Source organism: Lupinus angustifolius, chromosome LG04, assembly GCF_001865875.1.
Source record: "Lupinus angustifolius cultivar Tanjil chromosome LG04, LupAngTanjil_v1.0, whole genome shotgun sequence".
In the NCBI taxonomy this organism is placed as follows: domain Eukaryota; kingdom Viridiplantae; phylum Streptophyta; class Magnoliopsida; order Fabales; family Fabaceae; genus Lupinus; species Lupinus angustifolius.
The window spans coordinates 23,551,234-23,577,255 of NC_032012.1; the positions used below are offsets into that span (position 1 = coordinate 23,551,234).

Below are 26,022 nucleotides of genomic sequence, written 5' to 3' on the forward strand. Positions count from 1 at the left end.
AGGTGATGGTATACGATTCAAGATGCCCTATAGTGATAGAATAGCAAAACAACTTTTGGAATAATAGAACAAAATGAAATTTGCTTATCACTATTTTTATTATGTCTTTTCTATTTAACTATCCCAGTCACTACAAGTCATCTAATCTTGCCTTTCGGCCGACGGGTACACATCTGCTGTCCCACACTTTGTGTCACTCCATGTACCATGAGTTTATGATTGATCAGAAAAAAAATATTTAAATTAAAATTTAATTATTAAATATTTTTCTGACCAATTATAAACTCATGGTACATAGAGTGGCACAAAGTGTGGGACAGCAGATGTGCTCCCTTCGGCCGACCTTAACCAACTCATTAGTTAATACATTTTAAATAATAATATTTTCCATTTTATTTTAACATTTTTTTGGTACTATTAAGGCTATCCATTCACTCTATAGGTAATAAACTAATTACTTTCAAGATATATAGTTCCTCATCCAAACAATATCATTTCCAATAATTGAATCATTGACTTTTTGATTTTTTTTTAATCTAGTAGGGCCTTAAACTATTAAAAATGGCATGAATCAAAAGGCAATACAATTTTAAAATATGAAATCTTTGATAGAATGCTGTATAAGGAGAATCATGTGCTAGACATGATTAACATAATTTTTGTTTACTAAGAATCACATCATTTTACTTCATTATTCATAATTTTACAGGTTTTCAGGCTTTAGGTAAAAAGTAGAAATAGCGATTTTTACTGTTGATGAAATTAGCGTAGTAATCTTATTTTAGTGGTCGTAGCAACGGTGAAGGAGACAACCAGTGTGTCAGGGTTAAATTGGTGATAATACCTTGAATGCTGTTGGTCGAAAAAAGTAAAAAGCAAATTTTGAATTATGATAGTGCCACAACTTCCACATTACACGCTCACAATTACTATCACATAAGTTTTCATAATTGCCTCTTAGAATTAATCTAGTGTTCTTATCACCTTAAAAGTTGTTTGGATGATAACGACAATGGTTTCTCTGTTTTCACTTGGAATGTAACAAGTTAGGTATTTAACAATATCACCCGACCATACGCTACTATTTTAAACAATTACTGTAAAAAAGTCCATCTGTCACCCCATTTTTGACAATGATGACAGTCTAGTTCACCAAGTGTAACTGATAGATACCAACAATGAATTTATTTAGTGATGTAAGATCTCATTAAACCCCAAAAAGACAAAAAGGTTAAAAATTGGATTCCTATGAGCAACACTTGTTGGAGGAACAGTTATGCACCCCGAAAGAGATTAATTAATTTCTTACCCAAAAGATGAGAATATCTTTGATGGTATAAAAAAGAGTAATTTGATCATCATGTTAAAACATTAAGTAAAAATAGAAGATATAGTTATCACAGATATTAATTCTATTTTAGATTACACTTCATCAAATTATGGTAATATATATATATATGATAGAATACTACGCCAGATGACTATGAAAACGATACAACGCCGTTCACCATACTAACAACTATTGATGTATACAATCCAACTCGAATATGACTATGATAGTTCTGAGGTATATCAATATTCACTTATACTGGCAAAATAAGCTGAATCCATTTGAAGTCAATTTGGATTAACAACTGTTAATCACGGAATGACATATATCCTGTCCGGTGAACACAGTCCAAAACTTAGATTAATTTTACTTAAATGTGTAAAATATATGCTTAGGAAAGGGAATGATTCAATTTTACAGTCTTAAACCATTCTCCTTGTGAAGGAACTGGGGCCTGGGGGATTGAAATGCTGTTAAGTGGTATGAGAACAACAGTAATGTCAGTATTACAGCACTGAGTAAACAAAAATAATTATCAAACTACAAAACCACACCAGAGGTAATTACATATCTAGGAAACTTTTGATTGCACCCTTTAAACGATGTACATGACAGAAGGGACAACAAAGATTTACAGAGTGTTTGTGCATATCCATCAACAAAAAATGATTCTATATCAAAAGTGATTATTTGAACAAGTTACCTGCCGACATGCCTCCCACCTTGATTTTACTTCTCGAACTCCATTCATGAGCCCTACTTACCGCCCTTACCATAGTTGTCTTTTAGGGTGACAGTCCGATTAAAGACAAGTTTTTCTGGCGTAGAGTCCTGGTCGACCGTAAAATATCCTGGAATGGCATATAAAAGGATCATTTATTGAGGAAACAAAGACAAGAAATTACATCGTCTAGCATCCATGCATTCTGAACTACTCAATCTTTGCTCAAATATGCACCTCTGAAGATCAAATCAAGAACAATAATTTGCCAAAATAAAATACCTAATCTTTCAAATTGGAACCTGTCCCCGACTTTCGCATCCTTGAGCAAGGACACGCCATATGCATTCGAAATTTCCACTTTGGAATGAGGGTTTAGGTCACCGAGCCAGTTGTCAAGTTCAGCAGGGTTCTATTGCAGTGATTTAAATAAATGGAACAGGGAAATATCATTACAAACAAGAATATAAATGTGAAAGAGAACCCAGAGATAAAAGATAACCAACCTCTGATAGGAATAGCCTCTCAAACAACCTCACTTCCACCTTTAATGGATCAACTCCAGGAGAAGGTTGAGCAACCCAATGGAGCACACCCTATAAACAATTTGTTTGCATAGGTTACCAACCTGATCTAACAAACTCTTGGCAACATTAACCTTAAATAACATATTTATCATAAGTGGTAAACCTTAGGCTTTGTCTTCTTTGAAGGATCATACTCAGCCCGAATTTCAAGAATAGTCTCATTATCATCAGCCAGAATAACTTCAGTACACTTTATAGGAAATGCATATCTGCACAAAAAGGGGGAAAATTGAATGTTGCACCTACAACTTCTCATGCAAAATATTAATTTGTATCTTTTACTAACCTGAGTATCGCAGATTTACCAGGAGCAAGGCCATAATAGTCTTTTGAATCTTGCATCCGGAAATCCGAACGTTCAATATATACAACATTGGAAAAGGGAACCTAAGAACAAATATATTACAAACAAAAATCAGAGACATTTACAAGGGTACCGGCCTCACATGAAGAGAGTAGTGTAAATCATTAATAGTAAAGCTAAAAATAAGTACGTTAGTTTAGTAGAACAACAAGGATGGTTTAATTTCCTAAAACCTTAGTACTCCCTAAAGATATCAATTTTCACAAGTAAAAATTCACCTTGTAGAAAGCAGAAGCATCATCGGCTTGAGCATCAGGCCATTTCTTTGCATCAACATCAATTGCTGAGTTGGCTTCAAGATTAGTAATGACAACCTTAGAAGAAAGAACCAAAGCTAGTTAAAGTCAAACAATATCTGGTAGTATCGCGTACAAAGAAAGCCAACAGATAATGCACCTTGAGTGGATGCAAAACAACCATTGCGCGAGGAGCTGTTTTATTTAATTCTTCTCTAACATGATACTCGAGGCGTTCCACAGAGATCAAAGTGCCATCACTACAGAAAAAAGGAAGAATGGTTAATAACACCATGCACTACTAGTCTGAAATATCAAGATTTCTTTTATCAATTTTTTTTGGTACTACCAAGGGTAGCCCTCACCCTACACGTAAGGAACAAATCCCTTTCGGGATGCATGACTGTCCCTCTCAACAAGTGTCATTCCTAGGAATCGAACATTTGACCTTTTGGTCATCCTGAGGATCTAGCGAGGCCATACACTACTTACTACTAGACCATGTCTGGTTGGTTTGAAGTCAGTGTGCATGTTCTGGGCCATGAACAACAATTAATGGTCAAAGCTTTACATATCAAGCTTCACGGCATGACACGCAAAACAATCAAAGAAGAATAAAAAATGAAAACAAAAAACCAGGTGAACAGAGCATCGTGAAGATAGTGACTTAAATAATGGCTGGAGACTTGAAAAGAAACTTCATTGGTTTATGTGTAGCATACCTAGCTACTAAAAAGACTTCGATTTCATTAGCTAATTTATTCATTAACTTATATTTTAACAACTATTATTATTTTTAGCTTAAACTAAACTTGCAAAAGCAATAGCACTGCACTCAAAACTAATTTGTATTTTACTGACTTGTAAGTATTTCACCCATGTATCCCTTTTTAAGAGTTGAGTGAAACTTCGAACTTCAGTGAAACTCAGTTGGCAAAAGCAAGAGTTATGTTTCCAGTGGGGACATGACCAGATGAGCAGAATTTGTTCTTTCTACATTAACGGCTTAGAAGTAGTACTCTACAACAACCAATTTTCAATTCTCACGACTAGTGTATTTGAATATGATTTCATATACTACCTTCTAGTGATTCCGATTCCTCGGACAAACGCATTAATTGCAGTTGGAGTCATGCCTCTTCGACGCAAACCAGCTAGTGTCATCAGACGAGGATCATCCCATCCATCAACCCACTTCTCTGTCACGATGCGATTTAGCTTCAAGAAAGAATAATAAAAATATATTAGAGAATGGATAATTATAAGCGTTATGACAGTATATTTTTACAAATGTTTACAGTGTTCAAATCATTGCTGAGGTATATCAATATTCACTTATACTGGCAAAATAAGCTGAATCCATTTGAAGTCAATTTGGATTAACAACTGTTAATCACGGAATGACATATATCCTGTCCGGTGAACACAGTCCAAAACTTAGATTAATTTTACTTAAATGTGTAAAATATATGCTTAGGAAAGGGAATGATTCAATTTTACAGTCTTAAACCATTCTCCTTGTGAAGGAACTGGGGCCTGGGGGATTGAAATGCTGTTAAGTGGTATGAGAACAACAGTAATGTCAGTATTACAGCACTGAGTAAACAAAAATAATTATCAAACTACAAAACCACACCAGAGGTAATTACATATCTAGGAAACTTTTGATTGCACCCTTTAAACGATGTACATGACAGAAGGGACAACAAAGATTTACAGAGTGTTTGTGCATATCCATCAACAAAAAATGATTCTATATCAAAAGTGATTATTTGAACAAGTTACCTGCCGACATGCCTCCCACCTTGATTTTACTTCTCGAACTCCATTCATGAGCCCTACTTACCGCCCTTACCATAGTTGTCTTTTAGGGTGACAGTCCGATTAAAGACAAGTTTTTCTGGCGTAGAGTCCTGGTCGACCGTAAAATATCCTGGAATGGCATATAAAAGGATCATTTATTGAGGAAACAAAGACAAGAAATTACATCGTCTAGCATCCATGCATTCTGAACTACTCAATCTTTGCTCAAATATGCACCTCTGAAGATCAAATCAAGAACAATAATTTGCCAAAATAAAATACCTAATCTTTCAAATTGGAACCTGTCCCCGACTTTCGCATCCTTGAGCAAGGACACGCCATATGCATTCGAAATTTCCACTTTGGAATGAGGGTTTAGGTCACCGAGCCAGTTGTCAAGTTCAGCAGGGTTCTATTGCAGTGATTTAAATAAATGGAACAGGGAAATATCATTACAAACAAGAATATAAATGTGAAAGAGAACCCAGAGATAAAAGATAACCAACCTCTGATAGGAATAGCCTCTCAAACAACCTCACTTCCACCTTTAATGGATCAACTCCAGGAGAAGGTTGAGCAACCCAATGGAGCACACCCTATAAACAATTTGTTTGCATAGGTTACCAACCTGATCTAACAAACTCTTGGCAACATTAACCTTAAATAACATATTTATCATAAGTGGTAAACCTTAGGCTTTGTCTTCTTTGAAGGATCATACTCAGCCCGAATTTCAAGAATAGTCTCATTATCATCAGCCAGAATAACTTCAGTACACTTTATAGGAAATGCATATCTGCACAAAAAGGGGGAAAATTGAATGTTGCACCTACAACTTCTCATGCAAAATATTAATTTGTATCTTTTACTAACCTGAGTATCGCAGATTTACCAGGAGCAAGGCCATAATAGTCTTTTGAATCTTGCATCCGGAAATCCGAACGTTCAATATATACAACATTGGAAAAGGGAACCTAAGAACAAATATATTACAAACAAAAATCAGAGACATTTACAAGGGTACCGGCCTCACATGAAGAGAGTAGTGTAAATCATTAATAGTAAAGCTAAAAATAAGTACGTTAGTTTAGTAGAACAACAAGGATGGTTTAATTTCCTAAAACCTTAGTACTCCCTAAAGATATCAATTTTCACAAGTAAAAATTCACCTTGTAGAAAGCAGAAGCATCATCGGCTTGAGCATCAGGCCATTTCTTTGCATCAACATCAATTGCTGAGTTGGCTTCAAGATTAGTAATGACAACCTTAGAAGAAAGAACCAAAGCTAGTTAAAGTCAAACAATATCTGGTAGTATCGCGTACAAAGAAAGCCAACAGATAATGCACCTTGAGTGGATGCAAAACAACCATTGCGCGAGGAGCTGTTTTATTTAATTCTTCTCTAACATGATACTCGAGGCGTTCCACAGAGATCAAAGTGCCATCACTACAGAAAAAAGGAAGAATGGTTAATAACACCATGCACTACTAGTCTGAAATATCAAGATTTCTTTTATCAATTTTTTTTGGTACTACCAAGGGTAGCCCTCACCCTACACGTAAGGAACAAATCCCTTTCGGGATGCATGACTGTCCCTCTCAACAAGTGTCATTCCTAGGAATCGAACATTTGACCTTTTGGTCATCCTGAGGATCTAGCGAGGCCATACACTACTTACTACTAGACCATGTCTGGTTGGTTTGAAGTCAGTGTGCATGTTCTGGGCCATGAACAACAATTAATGGTCAAAGCTTTACATATCAAGCTTCACGGCATGACACGCAAAACAATCAAAGAAGAATAAAAAATGAAAACAAAAAACCAGGTGAACAGAGCATCGTGAAGATAGTGACTTAAATAATGGCTGGAGACTTGAAAAGAAACTTCATTGGTTTATGTGTAGCATACCTAGCTACTAAAAAGACTTCGATTTCATTAGCTAATTTATTCATTAACTTATATTTTAACAACTATTATTATTTTTAGCTTAAACTAAACTTGCAAAAGCAATAGCACTGCACTCAAAACTAATTTGTATTTTACTGACTTGTAAGTATTTCACCCATGTATCCCTTTTTAAGAGTTGAGTGAAACTTCGAACTTCAGTGAAACTCAGTTGGCAAAAGCAAGAGTTATGTTTCCAGTGGGGACATGACCAGATGAGCAGAATTTGTTCTTTCTACATTAACGGCTTAGAAGTAGTACTCTACAACAACCAATTTTCAATTCTCACGACTAGTGTATTTGAATATGATTTCATATACTACCTTCTAGTGATTCCGATTCCTCGGACAAACGCATTAATTGCAGTTGGAGTCATGCCTCTTCGACGCAAACCAGCTAGTGTCATCAGACGAGGATCATCCCATCCATCAACCCACTTCTCTGTCACGATGCGATTTAGCTTCAAGAAAGAATAATAAAAATATATTAGAGAATGGATAATTATAAGCGTTATGACAGTATATTTTTACAAATGTTTACAGTGTTCAAATCATTGCCTCACCTTACGCTTTGACATAACTGTGTTTGAGACATTCAACCTTGAATATTCCCATACATATGGTTGGTAGATGCCCAACGCATGTAACAACCAATAGTATGATGCACGACGTGTCTCAAACTCAAGAGTACACAGCTGTAATTAATATTCACAGGTTAGCTAAAAAATGAAACCCTTGATCCATAGATGTATATACATATATATATATATCACAAGCATACAGTTATCAAACAAATCATGCATCAATGAAAGTGGTAAGTTATAACAAAATCTGAAGGAATGTTGTCAAGAATGAAGCTTATTAGACAGAAAAGCTGTTGAACATACAATAAGTCGTGTAAATACCAACATGGAAACAAACTATTTTATGGTTAGATGGACAACATATTCATTGCACTCAGAACTAGCTCAGGGTAGGGCAAGAGAATATTCAATAGATCATCTTAATAAAACAAAATAAATTGATAAGACCAGAGTGTCGTGCACAAAATGAAATAAAAGTAATAACTTGATCTCAAAAGTTGTGAAACATTTCACAAATCAGGCACGACAAAAATTATAAAGACATGTATAAAAAGCATACACAGAAAAACTAGAACCATTAGATCAAGGAATTAAAGGCCACCCTGCAAGATTATCAATAGCCAACATAACCCAACTTTAAATCAACAGGTCTATACTACAAGACAAACCAAACGAACATGGTGGATCATACTTACTATATGAAGACCGGTGACAATTTCTCACATCACTGTGTTGACCATAGTTATTAAAAGTGCATAGCACACTTGTAGCAACAAAGGCTCTTACTACTATAGCAACTAGCACAACATGTAATGCACTGTTTGAACAAACACAATATATTAAATATATTTGGTCTGATTAATATACTTTAAAAATAAAATAATAAAATATTAGCCTACCTACATGAAACTACAGATTTATATGCAGAACTACACAATTTTCAACTCAATAATCTTCCAAAGAACTTTAAAATGTTGGTCAACCACATGAGGCTCCCACCTGGTGAGGTTTGGAGAGGATAAGTGTATACAGCCCTACCACCATAAGCAAAGAGACTGTTTCAGGGTTTGAACATGTGACCTCCATGATACGCCAAGGGCCACCCTAGTACTACCAAAAACTGAAACATAAAAATATGGACACTGAGAGAGTTTGGGAGTCTAACTTTCTAGGCATTATCTTAGGATATCTAAATATCAACATCTTATTTACTAAAGGGACATCACCACAAGGACCGCCAGTCCACCACTAAAAAAGGGCAGCCCAATGCACGAAAACCGCCAGTCCACCACTATTAAATATTAATAATTGAATATATAATAATAAAATAAGGAGACCTCAGGCATTTACTGTTAATCAAATTGGAAGTTAACATAGCCAGTAGGTAATGAAAAAGAACTCAGGTTGCCAGTAAAAAAATTGCATTAACACCTGGAGAAAATTTAACACAAGAAAACTTACTGAATGTGTGATATTCTCAATAGAATCCACAATGCAGTGAGCATAGTCATAGCTTGGATAAATACACCATTTGTCTCCAGCATGAGGATGTGGAGTAAACTGGAAGCAGAAAGCTTACCATAAGACATTATTATCTCCTTGGAAATTTGAGTAATCAGACTAATACAACTGAACAAGAAAAGATTGTAATGCCTGGTTATCCAACACAAACATCTAGTTATGTGTTTACCTTGATACGGTATGCAATAAGGTCATACATATTGTAGTTATCACTCTGCATGTCTTGCTTCATTCTAAGTGTCGCTTTTCCTTCTTCTATAAGGCCACATCTCATATCCTCGAAGAGTTTCAATGATTCTGAAATTGGTCGGTCCCTCCAAGGACTGTTTAATTTCTTCTCCCTATATTCCTTTATCTCATCAGGCGTCTACAATCAAATAATTCGAGTAAATAATGTTTGTATTTGTTGTGACCAATACAAATTGAATAACAACTTGATGCAAATGTCTCATCCTCCATAAGTCATTTCACATTATTTTATCCAACATGATTTAAGTTCATGCAGTAAAGATTCTCACAGCACAAAAGGATAAGAATTAGCGCTTTGAATGAGTCGGAATGCATGTATTGCATCCACCAACAGAGAAGAACCAATGAATCATTCGTAACACATGAAAATTGATACCAACCTGATGATCAACATAAGCATGACCCCTTCTTATGAGTTCCACAGCAAATTCATACAATTCTTGGAAGTAATTGCTCGTGTAAGTAATCTGCAAAAAGTGCAAAGCTGTTAAAACATAAAAAATATAGGTTGGAACACTGCCAGAGGTGCTACCGTGCTACCTTAAATGGTTCCCAACCCATCCACCGAACAATTTCTTCAATGTGATCAATATACTCTTTCTTTTCAGCTTCAGGGTTTGTATCATCATACCTGGAAGTGCCAAAACCACAGTAAAGGTTAACTGAATGTTCAATCACAAAGGTCTAACACGGAGGCTAATTAGGCAATTTATAGAATTCAGTTAAATCCAAACATGAAGGGGGGAATTTTGGTTGAAAGATATACTAAAAATGCTAAACAATCGAAGGACTGCATGAACACCTTTGAATTGTCATAAAATGGTATTCTGGAGACAATTTAATCACTTTTAGCCTTTTAATACAAAGTTCTAATCAGTCAACCACGGGAAGTAAGTTCTAAGGTCCTATTCCTAAACATACAGAAGATGGAGATTGCAACCTATGCAGTATGCAGATTCATGCAACACAGAATTGCCTTGTACAGACCAAAAAGCGTAGATCTAAAACACCAAAGGAAGATTGAAATGCACAAAAGCATGATGAAGAGATTCAGAGGGTTTCTTTTAAGGAACTCTAGAAGGATTTTTACAAGCTCGTTATGTATCAGTAAGTCAGCAAGCATTTTAAAGTTCAAACTTAAACTTTGGCATGTCCAAGATGCTAAACACACCCAAGATTAATCTTTAAATATCTCATGTCACCAGTATCATGAAATATATGAAGGGACACTAGAGACACTAAAAATATATGAAGGGAAATAACAAATAAATACACACCTCAGATAACAGCTTCCAATTCTATCTTTCGCCAACCCAAAGTCAATAAACATTGCCTGAACGAAAAATTAAGTTAATTATTTGATAAAAATTAATAAACAACGGAGAGAGGAAAGATTTAATCGGTGCAGCGATCACAAAGTGAAACACGGTATATTACATACCTTGGCATGACCAATATGCAAATATCCATTTGGTTCAGGTGGAAAGCGGGTCAAAACTTTGCCACCTGTTACTTTCAGGTGTTTTTCAAGGAGCGCCTTTGTATTGCAACATCTCAGAATACTACCATTACTAAATGGTACTTCAGTATGCACCTGAAATCAGCACAATCAACATAACATGTTCCACATGTGAGCAGAAAGGTTCATTAAGTTTACTAAGAAGACCATTCAGTGGAAACACTCCTATAAATGTCATGACTCATGAGCAAGTAGAAGACTGGAAATGACTCCATATAACATGAGCTGAGCACACTAAAAGAATAAACAATGGGTTCAATAGAATAGAATAGAATGAGATGCAATTAATAACCAAAATACGGAAATTAAGTACCTTGAAATTATCGTCTGGGTTAGGGAATATCAAGAATGGATTTAGATCTTCTTCGGTTGGTTTTTCTGAAGTAGCAACAGGCGCTGCCTTGTCCTAGGTAAGCAGAATTGGAAGGAAAAGGGAAGAAGAAAAAGATAAGAAAAAGTGTCAGATATGTCATAAATCCTAAAGTCTAAAAGGAAACATGAACTGTTAACAAACTCACCTCTACTTTAGCAGGTTTCTCTTTCTTCTTTTTAGGCTTTTCATCATCAGCTGCTGTCCTATCACCGAGTAGCTCATATAATTTTGCATCAAACAGTTGCTGTTACATGGAAAAAGGCAAAGCAACTTAAAAGTATTAACAAATCCTGAAATAATTAAACCAATTATATCACATCAGTTTCATTGCATATACGACATCATCACCTTGACAACTTTTGCATCAGCCCATGGGAGCCTCTTCCGTACATGCCCAAGTAACAAACCCACTATCAAGATAACAATAAATCATCAAAGTTCATAAGTGCTGAAAACATTAGTAATCCAAAATAAAAGGGAAAGTCATCGCAAACTAAAAGCGGGGGATGGGGATAAGAGTACATTATCAAAGGAATGGTTTAACGAATAGACAAATGAATCATACACATGAATACCTGTCTATAAGAATTTAAAATGTGTATTACAGAATTTTTAATTTCAAACAAATAAAATCTGTGAGAATTAAATTATTAAATCCATTAGCAGCCAAAAGTGAATAGAATACCTACCGTTCACTCGATAACGTAGCTCCAATATTGTAGCCTTATTCTCTTCAGCAACTTCATTAACAGCGTGTTTGATATCTTCTATTGAAACCTCGACACCTGCTCGCACATGCAACAGGTTTAAGATATGTTTGACAACTGCTACAAAAGGAAGTTATGACACTACAGAAATCCAAAACTAAAAACTGAAACCCAATCAAAGTGAACTATTGATTGCAGATACAGGTTGAATAAGTTCTACAGGTGAACTTCAACACACATGAACAACCATCAAATTAAGGATTGAACATTAAGGGGAGATTTATATTAGACTAAAGTTCTTTATAGTATACCAACACCACAAGCTTCTTCAAACTGATTCAAATCAAGATTCTCTGAACCCGTGGCACCAAGAAAAGACAGTGCTGCATCTAACTGTGCTGTTGTTTTCACCTGTTTTAACAATCTCGGTGAGAATAATTTAAGTGAAAAAGTTCACTAAATCAGTCATTGGAAAAACATATCATGAGAGTTTTGACAACTAATCGAGTAAAAGGACAATATAGAACCCTATAATATAATAGCAACGTCAAATAAACAGCACTGTATATGACAATCCTTACCTTTGCAGAAACAACATATTGCAGCAGTGTTGAGCGATGTGGCAATGCATTTGCAGGGTACTTCGTGGCAACCTGCCAGACAACCAATAACAATCACCACATAAACAATTAACCCAAAAAAGCATCAAAATCGGCAATCTCTCATCACTATTATTTGGGCTTACCGTTCTTCAGAGCAGCTTATAATAATATATTATGAAAATAGTTTACGACCTCCCTATAAGCTCCTTTTAAGTTATATACTAATAAGCATATCAGACAAGGCTATTTAACTCATTTCAAAAAACACTTACATACTAAGTGCTTAACTTAGTTGCTTAAACAAACACACCATTTGTGCATTTCACGGAGTTTATGTTGTATGCAGAATGCAAAAGACCAAACAAACAAAACAAAATTACAAATTAATAGAAGGAATGTGACACAGAATTAAGTGAACGCAGTTATGTTACCGTGTAAAGAAGATTTCCAACAGTGCGGTTGCATCCATCAGTAACACCAGCCTATGGAGAAAAAAATCACACAAAATCATAACTAGTAACAAAAATAGAAATGATAATTCATTTATGAAAAATTGTGGAGGGAAAACGTACCTCGTTGATAACAGAAGTGAGATTAGAAGTAACTTTGTTATTGGCGACAGTGTTTTTGGCAGTGCGATCGTCTAATCCGATCTTGAGAAACAGTTCCAAGCACTTTTCCTTATCGGAGGAGTTTTCATCCTTCACCGGCATTTCTGAACGGAGATGGAAGGGAATTTAGGGTTTTGCTGATTCTAGCGTTTATTTTTGTTGAGACAAAAGAGCAATCACTGTTTTTTTTTTGCGTCTGGAATGAGAAACGGATTCCAAATGTGAAATTGTGATGGATCAATAGTCATTAATCATAATAAAATACTCAATTATGCATTCATAATTTAGGATTAATAGATTTATTGTAAATTAACATGAATGTTTGATTGACCATTAATCATGTCGTATTTTATTTTTGGTTACGCATGATGTACTACATCATACTCTCGCATGTCTTCAAAAGAAAATTTTAATTTTTCCTTTAAAAGCAATTGTGGTATAAAAAAAATTATAGTATTACATTTCACCAGCATAATATTATGAAAATAATAGTAAACCTCAAACTTGACCAAAAACTACGACGTTGATCTAATGATATAAGTTTTTATCATTGGGAGTTCGATTTTTAGAATAACATTTGTTAAAAGGAAAATCATGTGAAAAGAATTAGTTTATCACTTTATTGTTTACTAGCGTGTTGACAGGCACTGTCGTATCTGTCAACCCACTTTCTATTGTTGTAATGTGTAGTCTACATATTATAAATATTAAATATATATAGTAAGTGATCTTAGATATTGTAATTTGTATATGAATAAATTCGATTGAGATAATTATTCAATCCTAAGGAATAGCTGCATATACAATTGTGTTCATCACCAATAGAGTCTCATACTCCAATTCTTTTTGGGGCTTATTTTCATCTCTATTGTAGTCTAGAGTTTGGTAAATAATCATATCATATTGTGTTTTAATTAAAAAATAATGTGTTTTCCTCTAAGGCTCAATTAAATGTCACTAACACCTCCGGATAATGGCATTATATTATATTTTGTATGCATAAAAATAAAACAAAAAATTGATAGTATAAAATATATCATAATCATGATCTTAATTTTATGATGTCGTAATTCCATTTTGCAAACAGATGAGCATTAAATATTATTAGTTACTCAATATAAAACATTTTAAAATTAATATGTGAGTATGTGACATAATATTATCATCAATCTCCAATAGATCTCCGGTAGATCACAAATTATTAAATTGTACAATTTACATGTATTAATGTTTGTTTCAATTTACCAATATTTTTTTACTAAGAGTAATGCTTTGGATAAAAAACAGTGATTAGGAGAATATTAGGTAGATTTATTAGGAAAATATAATAATTTATTAAATAAAAATAGAAGTTAATAAAAATTAACAGTGACAAATGATGGATAAATAATAAATGTTTCACTAAAACGATCATTAAAATATTTTAAGTTATAGAAAAGTATTAGAGAATAACTCTCATTTTTTAATACATTTTTGTTCACCACCACATATGACAATGATCCTTACAATTTAGTAGACAATGAACAATATAATTATCATCAAATACATTTATTTAATTTTACTGTAATAGTGGTGGCAATTATATAAAGCAAAGACCTAAAGTTAATTTTCATTAAAAAACTAAATCAAACAATGACATTTATCTCCAATTAATTTTTCTAACAATAAATTTAAGTATTTTGATCATCAAAGATTGTCTATAATGCACAAAAGAAAGAGAGGTTATTGTTTGAATCTTCCACTAAAATAAATAAGAAGAATTTCATACCATAGCTTAGACAATCTATTTATATTTCATTCCTACGTTTAACAATCAACAAAACAAATGTAAAAGTCTGCAGAGAATTTGATAAAAAATGTAAAGTTAGTTTACATTAAAAAACAAAATCAAACAATCAAAATAAAAAAGTCTTTTTTTTAATAATATCAACAGCAACCTTTACCCAGATTCCTATATGACGCACAATATGAGATACTAACAAAAACTAAAAGTCAAAATGAAGATAAAACAGAACCTCAATAACAGTAAAAAAAAATTAAGTGTTATCTCATGATGAAGATTAGGAAGGAATAAATTTGCTCCAAGAAAACAAAAGGCAAACAAAACAAATGAAAAAACTTCTGTTAAACCATTGATCTATTTATGTAACATCATTCATTTCTTGAAAAACATTGATGAAATGTTTAAAGAACATGTTTATGTAACAACACTTATTTCATCAAAAAATCACTTTTCAAGCAAATATTTAGAAGATGAAAAATGCATTATACTAACAATGATTAAAGCTTCTAATTTATTATATTTCATTCTCAATTCTTATTAGGAGGCCTAGTTGAATATACTTATTGATAATTGATGTTATGCATATATAAATCTGAACATTATAAAATAATGTTAAATTGACTAATTTTAACTCCATAAAAGTTACATGTTTAAATATAACTCCATTAAAAACAGTCATTCGATTAAAACTTTGAAACAAAGTTAAAGTTAAACATAATTATTTTATAGGAACACAATATAATAACAATATAAGGTAGCATGTATAGAAGACTTATTCAAATTGAAACACAGCATCTATAATTGTACAATTGGATAAAATGTGAGTTGACTTTTCACTAACAATTGTTGCCATTGCTAATGAAAACTCAAGCAACATTGGATCTTCCCTCTTTTGTTTCATAGCCAACAGTTCCAACTTCCTAAAGAGACATTAGGCCAGTTGAGAATAACTTTAAAAACTGCACCATTGGAAACTGCCAAAAATACAAAATAATCCTCTTATTTTTTCATTTGGTGTATGAAAACATGGTAAATAATAGTTAATTATAAGAGTAAAATAAGCAAGTGAAAATACTATTAAAGTGTAGATGTCATAACTCTAAATTTTAGGACAAACATAGTCTAAACATGAAAACAAAAATGACATTTTAGGATAAATATAATCTCAATATGATAGAAAAAATGAACAATAATGTATAACACTAATTAGATTATATTTGTCTTGCATTGCTACCTATTTCTTCTTGAATTGTGATTATATTCGAAGATTTTTAATACATATTGTTTAATACACTCATTTTGGCTCAATATTGTTTAATAAACTTCCACCACTTCATCAATTGTCACATGACATCTCCTCTTTCACGACACCTCATCAATTGTCACATGTCATCTCATCCTTCGTTTTCCCCTTCCTAATGGTTCTATGGTAATTATATGTACCTTCCCACATTATATTTGTTCTTCCTTAACAGTTATTGCATTTAATAAATAGTTATTGCAATTTTTATGACTACTTAAATTGCATTTGAATTATTATTAGGTTTATGACTCTCTCTTTCTCTTCCAACATTCTTTTATCTCAGCAATCTTCTTTTTCTCCAATTTCATTTCTCATATTTGTTATGTCTCTTCATTATCATCTTTTTTTCTTCTCTTTCAGTCATCATCTTTACAGTGTATTTATTTATTTTATAAATATGATCTTTAGTACATTTTTCATTGATTTTTTGGTTTATTTTGTAGATCTTTTCTTATTATATCATTGATTTTTTGTATACTTTTTCATTGATTTCTTTATTTTATAGACATGTTCTCACTAATTTCATTATTTTGTAGATATATTTTTCCAGCAATTTTATCCTTTAGCGTCTCATAAGCAAAGTTATCTTCTTCAAGGAAGATCAAACATTCAAACATATGGTATGTACCTAATCTCCATTGTATTATGTATTCACTTGCAATATTACATTTATTTGTCTATTTATTTTTGTTAATAATATATTTATGTCTTCATCTTATCTCATTGTTAACATTTTCTCTCTTTATTTATAGTTTGGTTCTCCCCAAAAACATTTCTGCAAATTAATTTTCTCTATATGCATCTCTTATCTTATTTATACACTTTTTTATTCAAACAATCATTATTTTATTTTTTTGTTTTGCATGTTTCAGAAACACCTAGAGTGTATCATCCTCTAAAATAAGGTAAAGACCATGGTTAGTTATTGATACCTTCATTTTGGCTTCATCATTAGTTATCTACTCACTTATGAGTTTTGTATTTTATTTTCTCTATTCAAAGATTTTTAATATATATTGCTTAGAAATTTGTATTGTTTGGATTGTCAATAACACAATATAATGTCTTTGTTCTTTGTTTCTCGATTTTTAGCATTATTATATATGAAGAAGAATATTATCAATAATTCAAAATGATTTACGTTATTATTTTTTTACATTATCTATAGTATATATAAAGCCAAAACTTGAAATAATTTGTCTCATGGTGTAATTTTCATTTCCTATATTGCCCATAACATTATTTAATTTTTTTTTAAAAAAAAACTATATAATCTTAAGCAACTACCACCAATACATTAATTAACCACATATCTCACTTTAAATTAAACATTATCATAAACACAAAAAATATAATATAAAGTACATCGAACACATCAAATATATTTTAATTCAAAAAAATGAAATATATAAAAACTGGATATGTAGTATTACACAATATTCGCCGGCAGGCACGAAGTGCCTGTACACACTAGCTTTTATAATCTTAATACATAATATTAAACTTCCAAAAAGGTAATATGGTTAAATAATATTTTGCATAAATTATTTAATATTTTGGCTATAAAAAAGTTAACTATCTACAACTCAAAATGATTTACATTATTATTATAATATGAATACATAACGTGTGTAAATGTTTCAAATATTAAACTTCCAAAAAGTTAACATGACTAAATTAACAATTGCCTAAAAAAGTTAACCTATAACGTGGTTAAATAATATTTTGCATAAATCATTTAATATTTTGGCTATTGTTAACCTGTTAACAATCAATAATTCAAAATGATTTACATTATTATTATCATTACCCATTATTATTACAATATGAATACATAACGTGTTCAAAATATTAAATGCTTATTGGTTAATGTGCTTAATAATTGTATAGGAAAAAATTAAAGAGAATAATAATGTGCATAAGAAGATTTCTAAGAAAAAATATGTCAATATTAATTAAATTAAATTGAGAGATGTTAATCCATTTTTCTCCTTAGCTAACAGTAAGAGAATAATTTGATTTCAACTTTAATGCCTAATTTTAAGGTGACCCACAAAATTAAAAATCTAACCAACCAAAAGCATGTTACCAATGAGGATATTATTAACATTAATAGCAATGGCTATAATTATCATAATAATTCTATTATCAATTCTTGTGCAAGCAGGATCTACCATTAATGACACCATTATTGAAGGAAATGATCACTCTTCTTTCATCAAAGCTATTTGAAGTAACAAATTTCATTAAGACTATTTCATATTTTGAAATTACTAAAGAAGATATTATTAGAAAAAAATATTCGTCAAACCCTAACTTAATGTGTTTTTAATTTATGAGTTATTTTCATACAATGATTATTAGCTAAAACATAATCAAATAAATAACATTTAATTATACAATATTTGAATGCTAAAAATATATTCAAATATTTATACACAATGAATATAATCTAAAATAAAACATAAACATTTAAGAGATATGCTATAAAATCCTTATGACTTTATATGATACTTATAAACGTAATCACAAAAAATATGATGCAAAAATAAATCCTTATATTTATAATTTTATATAGATAATATAGAAGTGAGATATTATCCAATAAAATTTGAATTTTATTTATTGAGTTATTTTAGAATCAATTATTTTCTATAATCACACTTTCAACAAATAAACGCTTATAAAAACACATTTATAATTTTTAATATTCTACATATACACTCACAAATCAATGTTAATATTGCAACTATATGAATGAGAAAAAAATATAATGGTTCAATACATGATTTATTGATATTATAAAATATATGTATATTATATTTGCATTATGCATAAACAAAGAAGCGACCCGTGCAAGTGCACGGGTACACTGCTAGTTTGTGTAGTAAAAAATATCTTTCTGTAATGAAGGATCTCACCTAAGACATTAATCATTTTAGGTTGTGTGGCTACTCTATCCAATAAAGAATATTGATATTTTATCTCAAATCATGTTTTATATGGTGTCTTGCACTAATGATAATAAAAAAACAACAATAATAATTAATGTTTAAAAATTTTAATTGACATGATATGTTTTCAGAGTGGGGATTTACTTACTCCAAAAGTAATTTTTTTAAACTTACTCATCATCATATTCATCAATTCTATAGAAATATAATAGTTTAGATCTACATACTACTTGAAACCATTAAACTTCCCTAGAATTGATGACTAGGATGAGCATTAAGTTTTAAAAACTTACTCTTACGGTAAATGGATCTCTCCTCATGTATTCATTAGCACGGGACATCATATGAATTATGAAACGTTATTTGGTGTTAATCTTAAAAAATAAATTTTTGACATTTTGACCTATTTGGAATACAGTGAGTCTTATACTGTCGGACTAACGTCTTGTTGGTAGTAACGAAATGTTTCTGCCAATATTTAAAATTAAAAATGTTTGTAGAAAATAAATTTATATTATTTTTTTGTGCCAAAAAACGAATATTTTTTCAGTATACATTTTTACACTTTAAGAAAGAATGGATATTTTTTTATATCACCAAAGATATCATCTTACTTTTGGTAAGTAATTAATGTACGGTTATTCATACCAACAAGTGTTGTTTATAGGAATCTAACTCTTACCATTTTAGTCGTTATGTGATATGGCGATACCTTATATTACTAAACTAACATTTTGTTGGTAAATAATATATTTAAAGAGAAATGATGTATATTAAAGTATATTTATTACGTGTTTTCTTATATTGTTGGTGTTTTAGTCATTCAGCTCAACAACTGAGCAAACATAATGCTTATTTGAGTGCATAGTGATTTAAAACGGTTTTGGGTACTTGAAGCTCTTAGATATAATTAAGTTTTCAACGGAAAAAAAGAAGAAAATTATGATGGATTATTCGTCCTTTTTCCACCTAAAAAACAAAAAACAACTAGAATTTACCTAAGGAAGTTTAGGGGCGGGAAGAGTAGAAATGCATCTCATGTTGATGTTTATATACAGGTTATCTAGTTTATGATACAAAAAATTTCAGAGTTCGCCAAACCTTATAGTAAATTTGGTTATGGTTTTCTTGAACTATAAGGTTGAGCTTTCTATTGTTATAGGTCTTCAACTAGGGGTAAGCATGAACTCTGTAAAGCTCATCATTTACTTAACTTTAAATGTTGGTATTTTTTGAGTCCGACGGACCCTAAACCAAAGCTAACCCGACCTCAAATGTCTATCGGATCAATCGTTGATCATGAACTCGACCTTAGACCCAATTAAATATAATGTATATCTCATATAAATAAAGTTTTGTTTAATATTACTACTTATTATGAATATGTAATTTGACATGTGAAATGCTATATACAGAGAGAGATATATTTTGTTAATTATGTATATGTGATGGAAAAATAGAGAACCAATGATATTTGGTTCAAAGATATGTCATTACTTTTACAGAGAATTGAATATAAACATATACAAACATGATAAAAAGATGATCATAGACTAAGTTATATTTATCCTTTACCAGATCTTAAATATGTATATGCCTAATTTTTGAACTCAAGTCTGACCTTAGATGTGATGAAACTCAACCATATCGGGTCAAACTGTATGAACGGGTAGAGATAGGTTATGTTAGGCCCTACCTTCAACAATAGAAAGCTGCTGCTCTTGCACTTTTACTATTCAACCTAAGGTCAAGAAAACCTGAGCAATCAATCAGCCAACTACATATTCAACTTTAAGGTATGTGCCATTCGAAGTGTTCACAAGAAATCAATAATGTTAGTTCATGGCTGAGAGAGTGTGATTGATCCAAACCATAAAAAAATCATAGGAAATGTAGATGCCAAATGCATCTAATCCAATAGCAACAACTGACATGACCCATGATGTGAGCGGAATGGTCATTACCCACATGTCATAGTACTCTGACAATATCAGACCATCCCACCTTTCAGATTCCCTTAATTTTCAGTTATTTTTCTCTCCATGTGAGTTATAAGTTATAACCTCATGAACAGTATGCAATAAACATAATAATTAGAATATGTTACTCAGCAGGATTTCATGCTGAAAGATTCCATCCAACTAAACAAACACAGTTGCAATTGAAGTAAATAATGCGTCCTATTACACATGTTATCAAAATTTACTATATCTTTGTAAAACGAAAAGGGATATATATCTCTTCCATAATCAATATACGAATTCTTTTCCACTATGTACATTGTAAATCAATCACTTGTAACATATATCACTTTTCTTATATCATTACACTAATAGAAAATAATGAACTTATCACCTTCACATATTACCAACATAACTTAGTAATTGTGCTACTTTAGATATTAATATCTCATATCATAAAAGTAAAATTTTGGTGCATTTGTATGATGAATTTTAGATCACCTCCATAATGGAGGAAAAATTATATAATTTTCTGGGTTAATGTGCTTGTGAACCTTAATTAACTTCACACCAACTAAGATCCACACAATCTATGTCCTCTCCTCTAGTCCCTTTCCATATTGAAAACAAATAGTATCTAGTACCATATTGTTTACATTATATATGAAAATGGTTCATCTTGTTGTCTGAAAAGAAGCATTCTGTTATCACTATAATCTGAATCAGGAATTCATGAGGTTAGCATTGCATGATTCAGTAGTACTAGAGGTGTGGTACAAGTACACCTTGTCCCTGTGATTGTGCCTAGTCGTCAACAATAATTTCCTATGAATCAGGATTATTTTTTGGCTATGCATGTTGTCCTAAAATGGACCCTACATGGCTGGCCAGACAATGCTAACTTGGTGAATTATCAACCTAATGTTTCCACTACTCAAGACAACATCAATGCCCGAAGTTAAGCTTTATGTCCAAATGTTGGATTTGTTCAAGAACATTAGGAAATTAAAATTAAAATTGCACAAGAAAAGTACCATGATGATAATGACTGCCTATATTTGAAAATAATTTCATGTGTAATAATAGTAGAATTATCATTAACTTAAGCAGCCCGTGCATCATGTCTTCTAAGCACGGTTTAAAGAACCGAGGTTAAATTGACATTGATGTAATCATTGATGCCTTAAAGTCAATAGATTTTTCACTCATTTTCCAATTTCTAAAATAATATAAAGGATAAAGATTTATACACGGTGCATAATTTACCGCTCATTTATATTACTTTGACTTAAAAGCCAATGATAATTAAAAAAGGAATAATAGATAATACAGTAACACGACAAAAACTCTTATACTATATACATCATTTTCTTTTCTGTTTCTAAAATAAAGCAGAACAAGAAAAAAGAAATTTTCTAAGGTAACTCTTGTTAGGCATATTCTTTACATAATCCTACAAAATATTAGAGCAACTATAATATTTTTATTTTTATTTGGGTCTCATGCATTATTTTATGTCCCACAACCTATTTCATTATTAATCAAACATCTACATTTTTTGTCCTCGAGTTCTTATTTCTCTCTTCTCATTCTTATTTAATAACAAAAATCATAGCATAAAAATATCACATTGAAAAACATAATAAAAATATTTTTATTCCGTTAAGAATAGCCTAAAAAAACTACCATTGTACTTACTTAATCAAGATTCTTATATCTAATCAGTTCAATCTTTCATAAGGAATTGTGTATACCAAAAATATTTATTAATTTGAACAAATCTTATTCCAACGTAGACAACTCTCACTCTCTCTAGCTCACACACACTCTTTCACTCACTCTCCCTCTCTCTCTCTGGATGCTCTCATTCCAAAGCTTCTTAAGGGATATCCTTTTATAGGCTTTCGGTGATTGGTTTCAACACCTTTCCCTCTCTTTACCCTGCTTTCTCTTTACTCTTTCATAATCAGATTCTAGAGAAAGCGATCTCTAGTCCAATCTTACCATAATGCCAATTTTTCTCACCCTACACAAGTGTCCCTCCATTATGGGAAGATGCTCCTAGCTTACACTACATAACCAAAAGCCAAAAGCTGCAATTTCTGATTTCCAAACCTCTCAACCCCCTCTCTCTCTCTCTCTCTCTCTCTCTCTCTCTCTATCTATCTATCTCTCTCTCTCTCTATCTATCTATCTATCTATCTCTCTTTCACTTCCTTTGACTACGAACCCATCACCATTTCCACCAATAACCTCACCCCACCACATAAATTTTGAACCTTTTCGCGGCTACAAGGATCAAAATCAATACTTTCACACATACCCTGTTTTTCAAAAAACAGAATTCCTCTGTTCTGAAAAAAGAAACATGGCAATAGAAGTACAGTCTGAAATATCAATCACAGGAATCAGCCCTAGAATCTCATTCTCAAATGATCTGAAGAATAAGGACAATGATTCAGATTCCATGGAAGATCAATCAAAACTGTGTCTCTTGGACTCAACCAGCTCCGACTTTGTGTTCTGCATCACCAATGGTTTAACACAAAAAATCTCTTCAGCTGATGAACTTTTCTCCAATGGAAAGATTGTTCCAATGGAAATAAAACCTCATTCCAATGCTCCAGATTCACCTTATCAATCTCAAGAACCTTATATTCCTAGTTCTCAACCATCAACAACAAAACTTACTGAAAAGAAGAGGCTCAAAGAGTTCTTATCCTCATCCTCTAATGAAACAGAGAACGAAACAGAGAAGCCATCATTGAAATATTTCTGGCAATTCAAGCGTAGTAGTAGTTTGAATTTTGACACAACTCGTGCAAACAGTTTGATTCGATCACTACATTTTCTATCACGAAGCAATTCAATTGGTTCGGCACCAAAAACGAAGAAACAAGAGGTTACAGGGGAAAATCAAAAGCAGATGTTTCAGAAACAGTCCTCTATTTCAAGTAGAAGATCATCAATATCATCATCCTCTTCAAGTTCAAGTACATATTACTTTTATAGTTCACCTTCTTTAAATAAAAATTATGGATCTTCATCTTCTGGTAATGGTGTTAGGATTAGTCCTGTTTTGAATCTACCTCACGCATATATTCCAAAAGCAACAACAAATTTTTTTGGAATTGGTTCGTTGCTTTGTAATGGAATTATTAAAAAGAAGAAGAAATAGATATGATATAATGTTTTTCTAATATTTTTTCATTCATAATCAAATCGTTAATGGCATATGGGTTCTGCTGCAGTTTCTATGATTTTAGTTTATGTGCTATCATGTGAGACTAGGAGTCTGGAACTGTAAATTCAAGTAAATAGAAAGGAGTGTAAATAAAAATATTAAATTTATAAATGTTGGGTTTATTCAAAGTAATATATCGGATATGCGGGGAGGAGTGATAGGGTTTATAGATAGGAAATACTCATAAAACTAATGAAACTAATGTCTTTAAGGTTTTGGTTAAGACGTGGTGTCTCACTTGTGCTCTGCTCTTTACTCTCCCCATAACCTCTGATAACATTGAAACTTCCTGGTGGTTGAATGCTCCCTCGGTAGTAGTCTGGTCCAACAATAAAAAAAAAATTGTACTACCAAATGTATCTTTCATCATTTTAGGTAATAAACTAATCACAGAGAAACTAAAAATTGAATGATTGAAATAGACAAAAAAATAATTCATGCAGATACTATGTTTATGGCCAATGAGACAAATAAACAAGGAATCCTCCTTTCATGCTTTCTCCCATCTTGTTTCCCCTTCTAGCTTTTTTATATTTTATGTTGATAGTTACATGTGACTGGTTTTGTTCATTTCAACACTAATTGAAGTCTTGTTTTAGGTGTTATATTTGCATTATTGGATGCTCACAAGTATTATACGTCACTTGATCAATGGGTCCCCCAGTTTTGTTCTTTTTGTTTAATTGTGCCTTCAAGAGAAAACAGTTCAGTCAAAAGAAATAGGTTAGAAAAAGAATTAGTTACAAATGAGTGACGAATGTGAGATTTAATTAATAGATTTAAATGAAGAACCATATTCTATCTTCAATAAATAATGTTACTTTATTCGCTACGGCAACATCATTTTAGCACTTAAAAAACATATTTTCAAATAACTGAAACTAAAACTAAAACTTATCACAAGCCATGAAATGAAAAGTTAGCAATAACCAAACATGTCCACCTCTATCATCACAATTGTCATCACACCCCTGATCACAACCTCAACCACTGTCATTGCCACCTCGACCACCATGATCACTCCATCAGTAGCATCACCTTCACTGCCAACACCGTAATCACGCCATTACAACCATCACAATAACCACCATCACCAAGTAACTTTTAAGTTAAAAATTGAATCCCTAAGAAGTAGTTTAGTTGGTAGAGTTACTCGACATTAAGTAACATCAGCTGAGTTCAAACTCATCTTCAAAAACTTCGCCAATTTTTTTTTTAAGTTATCAAATAACTTCAAACTTCATTTTTGAATCCTTTATTTGCAGCTTCTTCTTTCACTAGCTTTTAAGCCCGAAAAAAAATTGGGCTGAAGAGAAGCTTACTCCATCCACCACCACGCGCCATAAATAGTGGTTACTCTCCTACGTGCCTCTCTGCTCTCGTTATATAAAAGAAGTAAAACTATAGATTTGCCTCCGTTCTTAAAAAAAATGATGTCGATAATTTGAGGCCAGAGATAAAAGCCAGTCATTGTATGGAGGTTGAACATATTATAAATCACAACTTGCCACTAATTTCCTCTGAAAAGGTAAAGAACATTTGTCATTCTTAGCCAAAAATATATATTTGCATTATTCAAGGAGAACAATTGTTTCCCAAAATTCTGAGAAGATAAGATCAGCCAGG

At 32.0% G+C, this 26,022-nt stretch overlaps 3 protein-coding genes and 1 long non-coding RNA gene across 4 annotated transcripts; 2 read left to right on the plus strand and 2 right to left on the minus strand.

The window, feature by feature from the left end:
- On the minus strand, positions 1,669–4,474 carry LOC109346348 (glutamine--tRNA ligase-like). Its single transcript, XM_019585856.1, has 8 exons — positions 4,320–4,474; positions 3,399–3,498; positions 3,221–3,316; positions 2,925–3,025; positions 2,742–2,847; positions 2,558–2,647; positions 2,334–2,463; positions 1,669–2,181 (listed from the first exon to the last, which is right to left on the minus strand). The coding sequence occupies exons 1-8, from the start codon at positions 4,400–4,402 to the stop codon at positions 2,087–2,089; spliced, it is 801 nt and encodes a 266-aa protein (XP_019441401.1). The 5' UTR covers positions 4,403–4,474; the 3' UTR covers positions 1,669–2,086.
- Positions 4,559–4,997, plus strand: LOC109346350. The gene is made up of 3 exons (XR_002107510.1): positions 4,559–4,758; positions 4,799–4,800; positions 4,840–4,997. It is a non-coding gene; the product is annotated as an uncharacterized LOC109346350 (long non-coding RNA).
- LOC109346349 (glutamine--tRNA ligase-like) lies at positions 4,712–13,435 on the minus strand. The gene is made up of 23 exons (XM_019585858.1): positions 13,113–13,435; positions 12,972–13,022; positions 12,520–12,591; positions 12,250–12,349; positions 11,921–12,016; positions 11,580–11,641; positions 11,377–11,475; positions 11,172–11,264; positions 10,781–10,933; positions 10,617–10,672; positions 9,880–9,970; positions 9,720–9,806; positions 9,260–9,457; positions 9,031–9,129; positions 7,549–7,680; positions 7,310–7,446; positions 6,389–6,488; positions 6,211–6,306; positions 5,915–6,015; positions 5,732–5,837; positions 5,548–5,637; positions 5,324–5,453; positions 4,712–5,171 (listed from the first exon to the last, which is right to left on the minus strand). Exons 1-23 carry the CDS (start codon positions 13,251–13,253, stop codon positions 5,077–5,079), a joined length of 2,385 nt encoding a protein of 794 aa, XP_019441403.1. The 5' UTR covers positions 13,254–13,435; the 3' UTR covers positions 4,712–5,076.
- LOC109344884 (A-agglutinin anchorage subunit-like) lies at positions 23,324–24,456 on the plus strand. Its single transcript, XM_019583609.1, has one exon. The coding sequence runs from the start codon at positions 23,521–23,523 to the stop codon at positions 24,328–24,330; it is 810 nt and encodes a 269-aa protein (XP_019439154.1). The 5' UTR covers positions 23,324–23,520; the 3' UTR covers positions 24,331–24,456.